Source organism: Melospiza melodia, chromosome 30 (genome assembly GCF_035770615.1).
Source record: "Melospiza melodia melodia isolate bMelMel2 chromosome 30, bMelMel2.pri, whole genome shotgun sequence".
Classification (NCBI taxonomy): Eukaryota; Metazoa; Chordata; class Aves; order Passeriformes; family Passerellidae; genus Melospiza; species Melospiza melodia.
Window position 1 is genome coordinate 4,025,853 of NC_086223.1, and position 19,027 is coordinate 4,044,879.

The 19,027-nt window shown below is 47.9% G+C and overlaps 1 protein-coding gene across 1 annotated transcript; it reads right to left on the bottom strand.

Moving 5' to 3' along the window:
- Positions 1–1,667: 1,667 nt before the first annotated feature.
- WNT9B (Wnt family member 9B) lies at positions 1,668–16,765 on the bottom strand. The gene is made up of 5 exons (XM_063178696.1): positions 16,604–16,765; positions 16,467–16,513; positions 9,686–9,942; positions 3,209–3,474; positions 1,668–2,144 (listed from the first exon to the last, which is right to left on the bottom strand). Exons 1-5 carry the CDS (start codon positions 16,763–16,765, stop codon positions 1,668–1,670), a joined length of 1,209 nt encoding a protein of 402 aa, XP_063034766.1.
- Between the last annotated feature and the right edge of the window lie 2,262 nt (positions 16,766–19,027).

The window sequence follows — 19,027 nt, forward strand, 5'->3', positions numbered from 1 at the left end:
AGTGTCAGGAGGGGCTGAAGGGGGCTCTGAGTTAACCAGAGCAAAGCTGGGGGAACATCAGATGTCCTTGTCCAGATCTGGTTTAACAGTGAACAGCCCAAATTCACTCTAGCCCAGTTCCAAACACCACACTGAGCCCAAACCCAGCCTGGGGTACCAGAGAATGAACCATCTCTTCCTCAGATCTTCTCCAGCAGCTCTAAGCCACACAGGACAAAGAATTTCCAAAAGTCCCCTTTGGTACATGAAGAAATTTAATTTTCCCTGAAATTTGGTTTTGTCAAGTTCTTATTCAGCAATTCCTGTGCAGCTCTGATAAGAGAAAGAAGACAGAGTGGTGTCTCCTCCACTTGCTTCCCAAGGAATGGGATCCAGGTCTTTCCACTGAGTCCCTGTTTAAATGGGAATGATCCATGTAATGATCCCAAAGGACCCTCCCAAATTGGGGTATTCCCTTCCTCTCTGGTGCTGGACAAGGCTGGAGGTCAGTGGGGCAGAGAGTTTGGGATCAATAGTTCAGCCAGAGCAAGTTCCCTGCTCACTTCACCCACAATGCCAATTTTAGCTTATTTGGAAGCTTTTTCATTGAGTGCTCAAAATTGAGACTCGTGGGAAGATTTCAACTCCAAAAGGATTAAAAGCAACATATAAATAATGGTTCTGCTCCTGGGTATTTAGGAGGTAAAAAAAAAAAGTAAGGCTAATTAAGCCTATTTGCAGTATTATGTCTGTCATAAACTCTTTAATTCAGTTCAAGTCAACTTGAGCCAGAAAAGGGATAAAAAGTAATAAGCCCTTTAAAGGACCTGTAGCTGGTGAGAGGAAAGTGGCCTCCAAACATCCAGTTAATGGCTTGATCTGCTCAGAGACTGCTCTGTGCCAGCACTGGAGGGAGCAGAAGTCAAAAACAGCTGTAAAAACCAAAAGGGCAACAAAGTCAAGATAAAGAGAGTGTGAGCAGACACTCCTCTCTCTGGGGAATTGCTCAGAGCAGCTGTAATGAGTGGCTGAGCTGCCCCACTCCTACAGATCCACACAGGCAGATCCCACACCTCTGAGGAGAGCTCCATCCTACTGGAATTCAGCCCAATTCCACCTATGGATGAGCCCATCTTTCTACCCACACCAGCATCTTCACCCCTTACACTGCCAGTGAATTTGGATTTGAGTTTTAGGATTCCCATGTTCTTTGCAGCACCAGCCCATCTGCACTCTGGCTGGTTTGTAGGAGCATCTCAACCCAAGGCTGGAGCATCTCAATGATGAGGTTGGAGCATCTCAACGCCGAGGCTGGAGCATCTTAAAGCCAAGGTTTGGGCATCTCAACAGCAAGGTTGGAGCATCTCAACGCCGAGGTTTGGGCATCTCAACACCGAGGTTAGACATCTCAACGCTGAGGTTGGAGCATCTCAACGCCAAGGTTTAGGCATCTCAACACCGAGGTTGGAGCATCTCAACGCTGAGGTTGGAGCATCTCAACCCAAGGCTGGAACATCTCAATGCTGAGGTTGGAGCGTCTCAAAGCTGAGGCTGCAGCATCTCAACACCAAGGTTGGACGAGCACAGCACTCATTTGGTGCTCACCTTTGACCTCACCCTGCAGCAGAGAGCCATGTCCCCGTCCCCCTGCTGCTCCCCTGGACTCGCCTTGCCCCTCGGGGCTGTCCCTACTGCTTGCAGCTGTAGACCACCTCCTCCTGCATGCACTGCTGGCACTCCACGTAGCAGCACCACTGCACCTGGCAGTGGCACGAGAAGGTGACCAGGCGGCTCTGGGTGTTGTAGCCCCGGCCGCAGCACATGCTGTCGCAGTTGCCCTCACGGGAGCAGGTCCTGCCCGCGGTGCCCAGGGAATATTTGCTGGGCCTGCAGAAGCTGGGCGAGTCCTCCACGTACACCAGGTCGGTGGGGCGAGGTAGGGCAGGCTGCTTGCCCGAGTGGCCGTGTCTGTGTGGCCCTGCCAGCTCCGAGTGCCCCACGGCGTCGTTGGTGGTGCTGAAGACCTTGACGGCGTCGTCGTAGCGCAGCTTCAGGAGCCGCCCGATCTCGTGGAAAGGGGAGAGCTGCTTCCAGCACGTCCGCACCGCGCACGAGCCCGACACACCATGGCACTTGCAGGTGGTTTTGAGGCCGTTCTTCACCGCCTGGTGAGGAAGAAGAGTGGTGGTTATTACCTGCCAGAGCCTAGTTCTGGTGGAGGCAGCAGCTCAGATCGCAGCTGCAAGCACTTCAGTTTTATTGGTGTTGTTTCTAGGCTATGGAGGAGAAAATGTTAATAATAGTTTTAAAAATACAAAACAAAAAAAAACAACCAAAAAAAAAACCAACCCAAAAAACCCAGAAAAACCCCCACCAAAACAAACAAAAAAACAAAAACCAAAACTAAAAAAAAAAATCCAAAAAAACCAAAGTAAAACAAAACAAACCCTCTCCACCCAAAAAAACTAACATAAAAAAAGGAACCCAAAAAAAAAAAAAAAAAAAAAACCAAAACACACCAAAGCAGAGGAAAAGCTACAGAATTGACAGGAGAGCCAGAGAGTGGATAGCCTGAGGATAACCAGCTGAACACCAAATAAGTTCTTATTAATTCTATTTGGCACAGTAGCAGTAGTCAATCATAAAACTACTTATCTCCAACATGGTGGATTCCTTTAGGTGTATTCAAATGAAGATAGTGGTCTAATTAAACAATCAATTTCACTCAGTAAACAGAAGACAATGACGAATCTGTAGCCTGTAACCTACAGTTCAAAATGTTCAATCTGATAGTCTCCCTCTGACTGGACTTGCTCCATAGCAAGTTACCAGCAGACTCATAATTGATCCCAAGAGTTTCAGTCTTTAATCAGCTTCACACATGCCACCAGCTCTAAGCTCCAGCTGTTCTCAGAACCCCCTGTGGCCCTGGCATAACCCCTGGAGTCGTCCAGCTGTGAAGTTTCACAGCTGTCACCGTGCTGTGTCTCCCTGTCACCCACCCTGGAACCACTGGAGGACACAGGATGCTCCTCTTCCACTCAACATGCATCTCCTCACAAAAGAGCTCAGGAGGCTTCCCAGGGACTCTCAGCACCACAAGGCCCAGGACACACAGGTGAGCAGGTCTGTTTTGTGAGCAGGGCAGTGAAAATCCCTCTCACACACAGGATGGGTTGGAAGAAAAGTCCCAAACCTCGTCCCAAGCCCGCCAAGGTGCAGCTCCTACCTTGATGCCCACATTGGTGTTGTGGATGTCCACCTTGGCCCGCAGGTCTTTGCCGATCCTCTTCTGGCCCAGGAACTTTTTGAGGAACTTGGTGCTGTACTTGAGGTTGTCCCCGCAGACGCCCCACTGCCAGGCCTTGCGGTTCTCCAGGCCCGGGGAGTCGTCGCAGGTGCAGCGCTCCATGCGCCCCGCGCTGCACGCCCGCGCCAGCGAGTGCGTCAGCGCCGCCGAGGACACGGCGTACAGGAAGGCTGTCTCCTTAAAGCCTGCAGGGCACAAGGGTTGCTGGTTGTGGTAAATAGGTGTGATTTGTGCTGACAAAATTGACAACAGTAGTCAATATTCATACAGTAATTAATATTTGGAAATAATAAAAGAAGGAAGGTGTAACGCTGTAGCAGACCCCATGGAGCTTACCAGAGCGCCATGGAGGATTGAGATTTAACAGCAGGAACTGCTGAGTCATGATGAGACAGCAAAATAAGCTCCTGTCTCCTAGCTTATCTCTGTAACCTCATAGGTCACTTTTCCCTAACCCTTAGTATTGGACAAGTTTGGATCCCCCTATACCCTATAAAAGGGGCTGGTTTAGCCCATTGGACAGAAGAAGAGCTGTCGCTGGAACCCGTCGCAGACTCCCCAATAAACCATCGCTGTGGAACCGCCAGGACCTCTCCTTCTCCTCTCCCGCGTCTGCTTCTGCCTCAGCCATGGGTGCCCTAGCAAGCAAGCAAAGAGCTGAAATCGTAAGAGAGCTGAGAATCACCAAAGAGCTGACAATCACTGAGCTTGCTAAGGGCAGCCTGCGGCGGCTGCGAGCTGACTGGGTATTCGGGCACTCTGTCTCCCTGAGGGACTGAGTTATCCAGACTATCACTCGTTGATAAGGCCAAGATCGGGGCTTTATCATATAATGCCAAGAAAGAAAGGGAGAGGAGGGGTTCCACCCCCCTTCTCCTGCAGATGTTCAAGGACAGGAAAAAGCAAGAGATAACAGTTACTAAAAATTAACAGAAAGAAGGGAAAATCTGGTTAGGTCCGAGGAAAATGCCAGTTATAAGAGATTTATTGCTTTGATGCTTAAATATAATATTGTGTTAGTCTTGGATGCCAAAATATTTTTATTTATTTATATTTACCTCCTCTCTTTTTCAGCCCTAGGGAAAATCTTAATATTTCCTCTAGAGTTCATTTGCAGGAAAAAAACACTATTAAAGGGAAATTGTTTAGCAAGTCTAAAATTTAGGAATTAGTGCAAGGAAGAGAGAGACAGGTGACTGATCAATACCTCTGAGTTCAGGAATGGATAAGATCAGCAAAAATAGAAAAAATTGGTTTATGGAAGATAGAGCACTTATACATTGCATGGAAGAAAACATAATGAAGCAAACAAATATTCCACATGGGAAAATTCCAAATCTCCTTGCACATCAGAAGGAAAATCTGTTTTCTCCAATAATGGAAGAGAGAGAGACAACCACAGAAACTTGATCTACACTTGCACTGAGCCCTGCCTGGAACAAAGGTTGGAAGCCACTTCTAGAGTTCACCAAGTCCAACCTCAAATATCTTCATCATTCTGTTCCCTCAGAGAATTCCCATCCAGCTGTAACAGTGGATCAGAACACTGAGTGCTGAAATCTGAGTGATGTCCACCATAACCATGACCAAGAGAGCAGGACAAAGAGTTCTCCTGGTGGTTGCCAGCAAGAAGAATGAAAAATGTGGCTAATCATGAACATAATGGAGAGGCTTCATTAGCAACTTCAATAGACTTCATAGGAGCTCTTTGGAATTGCAGAATTTTAGATAAAGATGTACCAACAGCATGGACATGAGGGGAGAGGTGGAGAAATATGGAGGAGACAAGGAGATCAACCAACAATCTCTTCCTGCCTCAACATTTTGGTTGCCACAACCACTGGGGCAATAATTTGCAATTAATCTCTCTAGTCGATGATCCTCTACAAAATTTCTCAGGGTACTCTAAAGATAATGAAAGAATGTCACCAAATCCACCAAAACTTTTGTAAAAGCTGGAATGGGACGTGATCGGTGCAGGCTGTGGACAGCAGCATCAAGCTCACACATTTTCCAACAGTGCCTGATCCTCTCCAAAGGAGATAAGAGAGGATAACTGATCCTTGAGATCCTAAATCTTACCAGATCCAAATTCTTACCAGATTCCCAACACCCTCTCTGACATCCCAGAGGTGAGGAGAACATTCCAGAGGCCCTTTCCCATGCCATGAGGAGCCAGCAGGCCCCACAGCCCCTGCTAAATCTGACTCTGTGGATCACCACACTGCTCTTGCTATTTCAGATGCTTTGGTTTGCCCATGTTTTCCTGGCCAGTTTTCAGCCCACTGGAAACCAGAGGCCACTGCTGTGGTCAGGCCACTGCAGACAGCAGCAACTGCAGATACCCAGCAGACTTTTAAACATCTCATTTAAACAAAGCTTCAACATCACCAGGCTGCCAAATACTTGCCTGAAAAGTCTAAGATGATTCCCTCCACTCTGCCATGAGGAACCAATCACCATTTAATTGTTAATTCACAAAACTAATGAGGGAAGTAAAAGGTGTCCTTCAGCAGAGCAGCTGCTGGAGCTGGATTTTCAGGAGGACACATTACAAAGGGCAGCAATCAGCTCCAAGAAGCACAATTTGGGAGCTGAGCAGAGGCTGTCCCATGTGCCCTGCTATGCCAGTGACAACAGAGCACCTGTCACCCCAGGCAGTGGAGCCTGGATCCCATTCTGGGTTCTCAGGGCCTGGAGCCAATTCTGGGCTCTCAGAGCTTGGATTTGGGATGGGTCACTGCCCTGACCCCACTGAGTTCTTGTCAGGGACAAAATGGAGCTGAAACTCTCAGTGCAAGGGGAACATCTGGGTGCAGATGTCTCTGCTGGGCAGTTTGGCTGCCAACATCCAGCACAGAGATGGATTTCAGGAGGCTGCAGCAAAGCAGATCCCTCTGGTAGGGCCTTCCATGTGTCCAAGTCTTGCCCTGAGCTCTCCAGCAGGATTTCTTAGCTCTGAATCTATAAATACAGAAGGACTTTGCTGCAATGCATTGTTGAGTGCTGTGGTGTGCTCCAGACCACAGGGAAAATTTGTAATGGGAGGAGTTTTGCTGTGGGGTGACTCTGACAAAAGAAAGATGCTCAGGGTCAGAGTTTTCAATGCTGTAGTGAAGGAATGTGAGTGTTTCAGAGCAGGTGGAGGAGGCATCTCTCTGAAAACAACAGCAAAACTAAAAAAAAGATATAGAAATATGGAAAGATTCAGGATGGAAGGACTTTTGAGGTCTTCAGAACAACCTCCAGCTCCAAGCAGGGCTGGCTCCAATGCCAGCTGCTCAGGGCTTTTTTTGCTTAGAAGAATTTTTTTCTCCAGATCTCCCATCATGGAAATTCTGTGTCTGTGAGTCACCACTGCTCTGGATTCCTCAGGACAACAGTGAAACCACTGCTGGAAGGTCAGAGTCCAGCCAGCAGGAGGCAAAGGAGGGGATTAAGGGACAGAAGGATTGCAGAGCTCTCATTTCTCAAGAATAATTTTGTGAGTGGCTGGCTCTGACCTCTTTGCTAAAGGTATTTATTTCCCAAATCACTGAGTTGTTTGAGATGAAATCCTGCTTCACCTGACTCCCAGCACACCCAGGACACCAGAAGGGCATCACTGCTTTCCATGTTTTTACAAAGACACCAACTGCCCCTGTGTAATAAGGTGGCTTGAAATCATTTAATTATTTCCATGCATCTTTAAAGGAGTGGAGAAGGAATGCAGGAGGATTTTGCATGGATCACTGAGGAGTAAGAGGTGGCATAAGTGCCACAGAAAGGTTGCAGACAATGCAAAAGGAGTTTTCCAGTTGTACCCAGAACTATCAAGAGCAACAAATGGTGAAGACTAGTAAAACAAATCTGGCATTTCAAGAGCCAGAAAACCCTTGGCTTATTTTCTGTTTGTTTGCTTATTTTCTGTTTGTTTGGTTTTTGGCATCTCTAGAAGCAGGAAAAGCATTGATGATCCAGATCAGTCACAGAAGTTTGTCATTTGGGATTGCAAATTGAATGTGGCTTTTCACCTGGCCCATCTCACTGGGAAGGACCTTTTCCACTCTCTTGCACTCTTAAGAGCATTTAACACTACTAAAAATCTCCATTTTTCTTCATGTTTCCTCTAGGACCATGGAGATATCAAATTATTAAAACATTTCTAAAATGCCTCATCACTACCTGGGTGACAGGGGAGAGTTGCATGACCAACAATTTCCAAGAAAGTTCCAACAAATGTCACAAACAGATCAAAAGTGGCAGCTGAAAGCCATGTTCATGTTCTTTATGAAAGAAACAAACCCCTTTGCAAGCTAAAGGAAAAATGAGAACTAATAATTGCTCCCAGCTAAGTGTCCTGTCACACAGGGGCTGCACACAGCATACCTGGCTGTATTAAATCATCATTTGATCCTTAAGATTGTGTAATAAAAGTTTTCAAACACTTATCCCCATCTGCCAAAACAGGTTTGAAATTACAGGTGATATTTTATTTTGTCAGTCAGGAGCCCATGGAAATGTTAAGGCATGCCACTGCCAGATAATTAAATGTTTTCCAGCTATTTGAAGATGAGGATTATTCAATTGTCATTTTCAAGTTCTTTGAGGTTGATGAAGGTGCAGATGTGAGACAGACACTCAAAATTATCATGAACAGCCCCTTCCACTGCTTGCTAAAAAATTCTTGCCATGAAGAAAATCTGATCTTCTATGTGCTGACTTAATAAAATATTAAGTTGATATTTAATGAAATAAAAATTGATATTTTAAAAAGGAAACACTAAAAAGTTTCGATCCCAATGTTAATTAAAATTAGCATTGATTTTCATCAAAATTAATATTGGCTTCTTCAGGTCCTTTTTTTAAAAACATTAAGTTGCTAAACATTATTCAAGGACAGAAACTCAATAAATCTGAAGGCTGAAGCTTAGTAAGTGCTAATAAAAGTTATTGAAGGGCTGAAGCTCTGTTACAGTCAAGCTCTGGTTGGATCAGGACCGGTCTGGCAAACCCTATATGCATTCTCTGGCAATTTTTATTAAGAAATAATTTCAGTGTCCATCTTCTTTGTATTTTTTGCAAGCATTGGAAGGATTTATTATGTTCCCTTCTACCTCAAATCCAGACCTTACAGGACAATTTCTTCATCTAAAGCATTTTGGGAAACAAAAACCCAGTGGGTCTTCTGTCCACTCTGCCCAAATTTCTCCAAATTTATGGGAAAAAGTCTTAGGAGAGATTTGTCGACATGCGCTGAGATGCCTGCATGCAGATAGTAAACAGGTTTAAATTTTGTATTTGAGAATAACAGGGGTTTACATACATGCATATCCAAGGCACTAAAGGGATTTTTTTTCTTTAACTGACCCTGTGGTATAAGAGGTTTTACAGTGACTTCTGTGAGCCAGAGAGAAGGTTGAAAAGAGGATCCATGTTTACCCCTGAAAGAATTTCCTACCATGGAATCAAGAAAGAAAGAAAGAAAGAAGGAGAAATAAGAGAAACCTGCAACTGCCTGTCCCAATGAGAACTTTGAGTAAAGCGGGTAAAGTGTAAATTTATGAGTTTTGTAAGAATGTATAAAAAGCATGTAGTTTGCAAAATCAGTTTGAAGCATTCTGAAAATGGAGCATGTTGCTTTGTGTTGTCTCCATCTCAGCCATGACCTTGTGTGAGATTTAATTTGGGACACCCCGGGTGCTGCAGCCAAAGTTTCCATGGGCACCAATGGTGAAAGAGGTTTTACAGTGACTTCTGTGAGCAAGAGGATTTATGTTTACCCCTGAAAGAATTTTCTACCAAGGTCATTGACCAAGAAAGAAAGAAGGATAAATAAGAGACACTTCAACTGCCTGTTCCAATAAGCACTTTGTCTGAGTAAAGTGAGTAAAGTGTAAACTACTGAGTTTTGTAAGAATATATAAAAAGCATGCATGCCATAATAAAAACAGTTTGAAGCCTTCTGAAAATGGAGTGTGGCTTTGTGTTGTCTCCATCTCTACCATGACCTCATGTGAGATTTAATTTGGGACACTCCAGACTTTCCCTGCTCATCAATGGTGTAAGAGGTTTTACAACAACTTCTGTGAGCCAGAGAGGAGTTTGAGAAGAGGATCCATGTTTACCTTTCCTACCAAGGTCATTGACCAAGAAAGAAAGAAGGATAAATAAGAGAAACCTGCAACTGCCTATTCCAATAAGTGCTTTGTTTGAGTCAAGTGCAAACTTACGAGTTTTCTAAGAATGTATAAAAAGCATGCATGCCATAATAAAAACAATTTGAATGAAGCCTTCTGAAAATGGAGCGTGTGGCTTTGTGTTGCCTCCATCTCTGCCACGACCTTGTGTCAGACCTAATTTGTAACACCTCGGGCGCCGCAGCCAGGGTTTCCCTGCACACCAACTACCTTGTACCTCTCTTGAGCAGGCTGGGCCGTCCCTCCAGGCTGCAGTTCCAGCGCTCGCTGCGGAACTGGAACTGGCACTCGAGGACGCCCAGGCGGATGGCGTCGCGCAGCGTCTCCGCCAGCCCCGGCTCCCTCCGGCACAGCCGCCTCTGCTTGCGGGACAGCTGCAGCAGCTCGCACTGCTTCACGTGGCCCTGGCCCGGGCCAGAGCCCCCCAGGGTGCCCAGGGATGGGAACTGGGTCAGGGCTTCCTTCCCGGTCAGCCTGGAGGGAGAGAAGCGGGAGAGGAGGTGAGTTAGGGAGGACATGGCTGGGAGTGATGGGCTAGAACAGAGACTGGGCAGAGCTAAAGAATAAAGCAGGGGTTTATTAAAAGGCCTCAATGGATCTTGGACAGAGCTAAAGAATAAAGTAGGGATTTATTAGGAGGCCTCAATGGATCCACCTTGGGCAACACAAGAGCTCAGCCAGGTCTGCACCCAAGACGAACCAAAATGGTCACAGAGTTAGGGAGGACATCGCTGGGAGTAATGCCTTGAGATGGATGGCCTAGAACAGAGACTGGGCAGAGGTAAAGAATAAAGTAGGGATTTATTAAAAGGCCTCAATAAATCCACCTTGGGCAGCACAAGAGCCCAGCCAGGGCTGCACCCAAGATGAACCAAAATGGTCACAAAATGAACCCAAGATGAACCCAAATGGTCACGCAGTTAGGGAGGACATGGCTGGGAGTGATGCCCTAGAACAGAGATTGGACAGAGCTAAAGAATAAAGCAGGGATTTATTAAAACGCCTCAATGAATCCACCTTGGGCAGCACAAGAGCCCAGCCAGGGCTGCACCACCCCAGGTGAACAAAAATGCCATAAAGTGAACCCAAGATGAACCCAAATGGTCACAAAATGCTCCACTCATCACAGGGTCTCTCACTTTTATCAATTCTGCTCCATTTGCATATTGGAGCTAATTGTCCAATGAACTCCAGCCTATGAAGTCCCGTTTCTGTCATATTTTATGAAAATTCCCTTTGCCAGGATTTTTCTCCTGAGAAGCTGAGAAACTTCAGAAAATAATTAATTATTATATTGTGTTGTATTATATTATATTGTATTGTATTGTATTATATTTATATTTGTTATATTTATAGCTATTTATATTAATTATTAATAATTATCTGATTGCTTAAAATGTAGTCCAGAGGTCGCTTTCCAGCAGGTGCATCTTTGATTGGCTCCATGTGAATTGTTTTTAATTAATGGCCAATCACAGCCAGCCGTGTCAGACTCTCTGAGTCTGTCTTGGGTTTTTATTATTCATTCTTGTCTAGCTTTCTGACGCCTCCTTTCTTTTCCTTTAGTATCACTTTAGTATATCAATATAATATAATGTAATATAATATAATATAATATAATGTAATGTAATGTAATGTAATGTAATATAATATAATATAATATAATATAATATAATATAATATAATATAATATAATATAATATAATATAATATAATATAATATAATATAATATAATATAATATAATATAATATAATATAATATAATATAATATAATATAATATAATATAATATATCAACCTTCTAAAAACTTGGAATTAGGACAATGTCAGCAGGAAATAATGATATAAATTGCATCAATAATTCCATCGCTGTGTTGGAGGCTCCCAGGATCAGGAGCCTCACAGTCAGAGCACAGACACAGCTCCCAAAACTCATCTCTCACCCAAATTTCAGCTTAGATGAGCAGCAAAGGAATTAAAGGAGGTGCCCAAAGCCATGCAGGTGGCACAGCTGGGAGCAGAAACCACTCTCAGAGCCAGGACAGCCCCAGAAACTGCCCAGAAATTGCTTTGCAGGCTCCCACCACAACTGCATTTCATCAGGGCAGAGCCAACACAGGATCTGATGGAGATCAGAGCATGCTAACATTTGTACAAGATTAAATATAAAATATGCAGATATTTGCAGTCAGGCAAACTGCATGGTTTGGGATGATTTAGAGTTTATTATCTACAGATCGTACAGCAAAGAAAGTGAACTCTTTGAATTAATGCACACCTGCTTGCAATCTGAAAGAACAATAAGGATCTCCAACTTTATTTCTCTCTCCTTTTCTAAGCCCTTTGCTAAATTCATCTATTTCCTTTAATCTCCTTCCAGCCACATTCCAGCTTCTTAAGAGACTTTTAATGAGAGCCTGTTCCTGTGCAATGCCCAACGTCCTCTGGATCTGAAAGGTCTTAAAAAGCCAGTAAAAAATATGCCTTTCCTACCTCTCCCAAGCAAGGAAAAATCAAAGCAGCCCACAACAGGACTCCATATCTGATTTCAGGGGCCTTTCATGTTTCACAGAAATATCTGCACCCCTGCAAGGAGATTTCAGGAAGGGCTGAGAGAATGTGAGGCAGGACAGATGGAACCAAGGACTGTGCAGGGCACAGAGGTGCCCAGCTCTGTCAAAAAACAGAGTTTTCATCCTTTCAGAAACAGCACAATTTAATGCTCCCCATCTTTCCCTGAAGATGGTTCCTCTGTTTGCTCCCCCACTGCCTGCAAAGGAGGTGGCAGAAATCCCCAGATCATCCAAACTCTAAATCTCCACCATCAATATTGAGATTTAACAGTTGATATCAAAGCTCTTTGCTTTTCTCCCTCAGAGTTGTCATCTCAGCCCCTCAGGTGTCTCTATCCCTGATCTCCTACAGGTTTGCCATCAAGTTTCTGCTCCTCACAATGAGAAAAAGCTGGAATTAAAACCTCAGATGGGTTCACATGATGCTGTGAGTCAGAATCCTTTTGAGATGGATTGTTTGCTGCAAGCCCTCCCTGGGAGCAGTAACTGATGATGTGTCCAGGTCCAGACTAATTTTTTAAAAAAGATTTCCCCTGAAATTCCGCAGAGAACAGGATATAAAATTCCTGCAACCAGAAGAGCTGCCAGTTTGGGAGGAGAGCAGTAACCAGGGCAGGGCTCTCCACCCTCAGCTTCTCTGGGCATCCTTGCTTGGACTCCTTCCATGAAGGAAAATGAAATATTTCCATGTGGATCCTAATTCCAGGCCAGATCTTGTTGGGGTGTTTGTTGCCAATCCCTCAATTTCTGGGACTCAAGCACTCAGGCTCCCCTGTTGGGGGAGGCCCTCCTGGGGTGGTTTTGTGTCAGGAAAGAGAGACACACACTGGATTTTTTCAGTCTTCAGGTTCTTGTTTATTATTATCTTATCTAAAGTTTTAAAGCTGTCCACACCAGGTTCAGCAGGCTGGAAAAGCATCACAAAAATGGGCAACAATCTCTTTGTTAAAAGGTTTTTTAAAGCTAAACTATCCAATTAAGAACTGACACCTGGATTATTTTCCCTTTTAACTCAATAACTGATCCCAATGTGGATTTTTCCACCCAATTACAAAATGCCACCCAAACCCATGAAGAAGAAGGAAGAAGAAGAAACCCAGGAGGATGCCCTGTGCCCTCCATCTTGCGTCCATCCACAACATACTAAAAATCCCAAAACCTCAATTCCTCACCAGGTGATACACCTATACTACTCTCTATAATCTATTTCACACTTTTGTGGATTCCAGTCTATGTTTTTTACCCTCTAACAGCCCCAAAAAATCCTTCCACCAGGGAATGAGCAAAAATTGTGCAGGAATTTCAGGGTGAGTTCCAAAGAAATCTGCCCATGGAGCAGGGGCCAGCCTGGCCCATGGGTGGGACACGTCCCAGCCTGTTCTTCAGGAGGAGATTTGCTCAGCTTTGGTGCTTCCACCTTCCCACCAAACCTCCTGCCTGGGGTAGGTCTGCTCTGGGTTCTGCCCTGGGAGAAGCTCTTTGCCCTCCAGCACATCCCAAATGCCTTTTCACCTTGTGAAACATGAACAGGGAGAAAACAGGAGGCTTTTAGAGGTTTTAATGAGGTCTGGAGGCATTCCCAGCACCTGAGGAGCTGAACACCATGAGAGGAAAAGCACAAAAAGGAGGGGATGCTTTACAGGAGGGTGGGGGAGGATTGAAGCAAAGGTGGAAACAAAACCAGCTGAAAAGGAATCGGGAGGTAAGGACAGTGCACACTCCTGGATTCCTGCATCCAGAGAGCCCAACACAACCACAACAACAGCCAGGCCACCTTTCACACACTGCTTTTCTCTCCCTCTCCTCAAAGCAGGGTTTAATTTCCCCCCTGTGACCCAGCACCAGGACCTGCTCAAGCACAGACCCCAGTGAGCCAAAGCTGCAGGCGCGGGGAATGGGCTCAGAGCTAACAAATTTGTCCTAAAAACATAACGCAACAATTGCTTCCCATTGCCAGAGGGAAGGGATGGATGAGATACTGGGAAGGAATTGTTCCCTGTGAGGGTGAATCTGGCACAGGGTGCCCAGAGCAGCTGGGGCTGCCCCTGGATCCCTGGCAGTGCCCAAGGCCAGGCTGGACAGGGCTTGGAGCAGCCTGGGATAGTGGAAGGTGTCCCTGCCATGGGCACTTTAAAGGTCTCTTCTAACCCAACCCATTCTGGATTTCTCTGGATTTCTCCATTGCAATGCTGCATTCACTCTGGCAAAACTTTGTTTTGCGAATGTGAGTTCCATTCTTGCTGCACCATCCCACACACTTCATGTTCCACCTTTGCCCTGATGGAATCAAACTTGGCATTTCCCTCACCCTTTGAACCAGCAATGCTTCACCTTTGCCACAACCCCAGGAGAAAGGGCTCAGCTCCTGTCTCTGCACGTTGGCACCCAAAAGCCTCCTTCATTTGTCCTTAAATCTTTGCAGGTTTTCTCCATTAAGTGTTTGGAGAGCCAATATTTAAGCCATGTGCCTCAGTCTCTCCTCTTTGGCTAAACACAGAAGCAGATCACTGACCCAGGGTCCCCTCCAGTTCAGTAAAAATTTAGGTGTGAGATTGGTTTTCTCCCAAAAAGCCAACTCAAACATTCTCTTCTAAAATATTCAAGTCTTTCAGTTCGACTTTGTATCTGAAAGCACTCATGTATCACACTGCTCATCACCACCTAACTCACTGAGTTCTTAGATTTGGGTTCTTACTTTGATTTTCAGATGAAGAGGTGAGAATACAGAGGACACCCCTCAAGTTAAAAAACCCACATTGAAAATTGACCCTACAGCCTCAGATCCTGAGCTGTGCACAGCCAAGAGGCATCACACACAGATTTCATGTGCTTGTACCAAATAAAAATTTTAAAAGCATATTTAAAATACAATAAAAAATAATTTTTTTAATTTTAAAGCACATTTAAAATATAATAAAAAATAAAAATCTAAAATTTTTAAAAGCACATTGGAAACCAAATAAAGCACAAAATTCTGGGTGAATACACAGAAAGCTGCTTGTACCAAATTAATCAGTGACACAGAGCAAAGGATCACCCAAGCTGCTTGAGCAGTGGTCAGTGACAGCTCTGTGCTGTTATCTGCACAAATTCATTCATTTCCCTGTGCCTGGAAAGCCAAACTCTCCCTGCAGCCCAAATGTGGGCTCTGATTGTGACGGCATGAATTATAACATCTGTATTGTCTCACATGGCCTTCACATGGGACTGAAAATGGAATAAAAGTTTTAAAAATTTAAATTTTTAAAAGTTTTTTAAATTTTTAAAAGTTTTTACATTTTTCCTCTCAGTTGTCCCATCTCTGGATCAGAGAAGGGATTAATTAATCCAACACTTCAGGGAGTGAGTCAGTGCTGACACTGACTGAGAAAGGGGAGCCCCCTCCAGCAGATGCTTCCATGTGAATTAGGCTGAATGATACAATTGAGAAATTTAAAATCCAGATTATTTTATGCAGCAGAAACCCTTCCTGAGGTGCAGCTCACACAGAAAGCAAGGCAAAAACCCCCCAGAACACTGCATGGGGAATTCTCACCTTTTCATCTGAAAATCAAAATAAGAACCCCAAATCTAAGAACTCAGTGAGCTTGGTGGTGATGAGCAGTGTGACACATGAGTGCTTTCAGATAGAAAATTAAGCTGATAGACTTGAATATTTTACCAGTGAATGTTTGATGTGGCTTTTTGGGAGCAAAACCAATTGACCCCGCCTGTTACAAACCCATCTCTGCCTTTATCCCGAGTAAATGAAAAGGTGTGGGGAGGACACCAACCCAGGGACCCCTGTGCCCCTTGTGCCCCCTGTGTCCCCACCTGTCCCAGCGCTGCCGGGGATGCTCCGGGGGCGCTGCAGGTGCGCGGCTCGCCCGGGACCCCCTCGCAGCCACGGGAACGTATCCGAGCACCGGAGCCGTCGCTCGCCCTCCGCAGAGCATGGGCAGGAACAGCGCTGCCACGGCCCGCCGCTGTCACAAAGGACGCCCCGAACTGCCCATGGCCACCTCGAACTGTCCCACGGACACCCCGAGCTGCCCCAGGTCACCCTGAGCTGCTCCTGAACACCTCGAGCTGGCCACGGACACCCCGAGCTGCCCACAGACACCTCGACCTGCCCCAAGACACCCCAAGCTGTCCCAGGTCACCCTGAACTGTCCCAGGACACCCCGAGTTGCTCCATGAACACCCCGAGCCGTCCCAAAGGACACCACAAACTGCCCCAGCTCACCCTGACCTGTCCCTGAACGCCCCGACCTGCCCCGATCACCCCGAGCAGCCCCAGGACACCCCGAACCGTCCCAAAGGACGCTTTGAGCTGCTCCTGAACATCCCGAACTGTCCCAAAGGACACCCCGAGCTGCCCCAGGACGCTCCGTCCCCCTCCCCGTGTCCCGGTGCCTCCCCGCGTTCCCCCGGTCGGTGCTGACCCGAAGTAGGCGGCGGCGGGCGGCGGCGGCAGCAGGAGGAGGAGGAGGAGGAGGAGGAGGAGGAGGATGCGGCAGGGCTCGGCGGAGCGCATGGTGCGGGCGGTGCCGGTCCCAGCTCGCTGCCGGTCCCAGCTCGCTGAGGGCCGCCCGCCGCCGCGGCTCTTTAAGCGGGAGGCGGGGTTGGCCCCGTCCCGTCCCGTCCCGTCCCGTCCCGTCCCACCGCCGCCGGGAACCCCCGGGGCTCCCTGGGGACCCGCCGCCCCCCCAGCGCTCGGGGACGCCGCGTCGGGTGCCGCCATCCCCTCCGGGTCCCACCATCCCCACGAGATCCATCCGTTCCCTCGGGATCCCTCCATCCCCTCCGGGTCCCACCATCCCCACGAGATCCATCCATTCCCTCGGGATCCCTCCATCCCCGCCGGGTCCCACCGTCCCCACGAGATCCATCCGTTCCCTCGGGATCCCTCCATCCCCGCCGGGTCCCACCGTCCCCACGAGATCCATCCGTTCCCTCGGGATCCCTCCATCCCCGCCGGGTCCCTCCATTCCCCGGGATCCTTTCATTCCCATGGGATCCCTCCCTCCCGGCGGGATCGCTCCATTCCCCCGGGAATCCCATTCCTATGAGATCCATCCATCCCCCCGGGTTCCCTCCATCCTCTGGGATCCCTCCATCCCTGCTGGGTGCTTCTATCCCTTCGGGATCCCTCCATCCCTGCCAGGTCCCTCCATCGTCTCCAGGTCCCTCCAGCCCCGCGGGATCCCTCCAACCCCTCCGGGTCCCTTCATCCCCATGAAATCCATCCATTCCCTCAGGATCCATCCATCCCCGCCGGGTCCCTCCATCCCGATGAGATCCCTCCATTCCCCTGGAATCCCTTCGTCCCCTCGGAATCCCTCCATCTCCTCGGGATCTCTCTGTCTCCCGGGATCCTTCACCCTCGCTGGGTCTCTCCATCCCCATGAGGTCCATCCATCCCCATGAGGTCCATCCATCCCTCCAGAATCTCTCCATTCTCTCGTGATCCCTTTATCCCCCGGGATCCCTCCATCCCCATGGGATCCCTCCATCCCCGCCGAGTCCCTCCATTCTCTCGGGATCCCTCCATTCCTGTGGGATCCCTCTTTCCCCCAGGATCTCTCCATCCCCATGAAATCCATCCGTTCCCTCGGGATCCCTCCATCCTCATGGGATCCCTCCATCCCCGCCGGGTCCCCGAACCCCCGCGGGATCCCTCCATCCCCTCCGGGTCCCTCCATCCCCTGGCATCCCTCCTTTCTCTCGGGATCCCTCCATCCCCCGAGATCCCTCCATCCCTTTGGGACCCCCCCATCCCTGCCGGGTCTCTCCATCTCTGCCAGGTCCCTCTATCGTCACTGCGTCCCTCCATCCCCCGGATTCCCTCCATCCCCCGGGACTCAGCCCCAGCCTCCCCCACAGCGGGATGCCCGCAGTGCCACACAGAACGACAGCCATGGGTGTGGCAGGGGAACCTCCCCTTTCCAAGGCTCAGCGCTGCCTTCGGGCACTTGTTAGGGCAGAGAAGAGGTGAAGAGGCACCTGCTGCACCCAGCAGCCCCCAGCACATCCCTCCTGTGCTTCATCTCACTGCTCTGCTGCTCATGGAGATCGATCCCAACACGTCCCCAGCTCCCTCAGACACGTGTGACCAAACCTGCATTGCACAGGTGACATCTTCTGGAAATGCTGGGGGCAAGGAGACCCTTTGGAGGGCTCCAGAGAAACCTCCCATGCCAAGACACGCAGACGTCAAATCTAGACAATCCCTCCAGGGGAAGGGGGTTTAACATCCAGACAATCCCTCCAGGGCAAGGGGGTTTAACATCCAGACAATCCCTCCAGGGGAAGGGGGTTTAACACCCAGTCTGATCCACCCAAGGGAAGGCTTTGACACCCAGCCTGATCCCTCCAGGGGAAAGGGGTTTAACACCCAGTCTGATCCACCCAAGGGAAGGCTTTGATGCCCAGCTTGATCCCTCCAGGGGAAAGGGGTTTAACATCCAGCCTGATCCCTTCAGGGAAAGCTTTAACATCCAGTCCAATCCCTCCAGAGGAAGGGGATTTAACACCCAGCCTGATCCCCCCAGGAGAAGGGTTTAGCATCCAGCCCAATCACCCCAAGGGAAGGGTTTAACATCCAGCCTGATCCCCCAGGGGAAAGGGGTTCAATACCCAGCCTGATCCCCTCAGGGAAGGGTTTAACACCCAGCCTGATCCCTCCTGCAGGGGAAGGGTTTAAAACTGAGCCTGATCCTCCCAAAGGAAGAGGGTTTAACACCCAGCCTGATCCCCCAAGGGAAGGCTTTAACATCCAGCCTGATCCCTCCAGGGGAAGAGTTTAACATCCAGACTGATCCCCCAAGGGAAGGGTTTAACACCCAGCTGGATCCTTCCAGGGGAAGGGTTTAACACTCAGCCCAATCACTCCAGGGGAAGGGTTTTACACCCAGCTTGATCCCCCAGGGGAAGGGTCAAACACCCTCCAGGGGAAGGTTTAACACCCAGCCTGATCCCTCCAGGAGTAGGGAGTTTAACATCC

Bases quoted from the DNA above. Each gene is read 5' to 3' on its own strand.
- WNT9B (XM_063178696.1), bottom strand. From the start codon at position 16,765: ATGGCGGCACCCGACGCGGCGTCCCCGAGCGCTGGGGGGGCGGCGGGT. The intron at 16,514-16,603 runs GCGAGCTGGGAC...CTCCTCCTCCTC, and splicing joins GCGGCGGCGGGCGGCCCTCA to CTCCTCCTCCTCCTGCTGCC. The intron at 2,145-3,208 runs GTAGGAGCTGCA...CTTCCTCACCAG, and splicing joins ACACCAATGTGGGCATCAAG to GCGGTGAAGAACGGCCTCAA.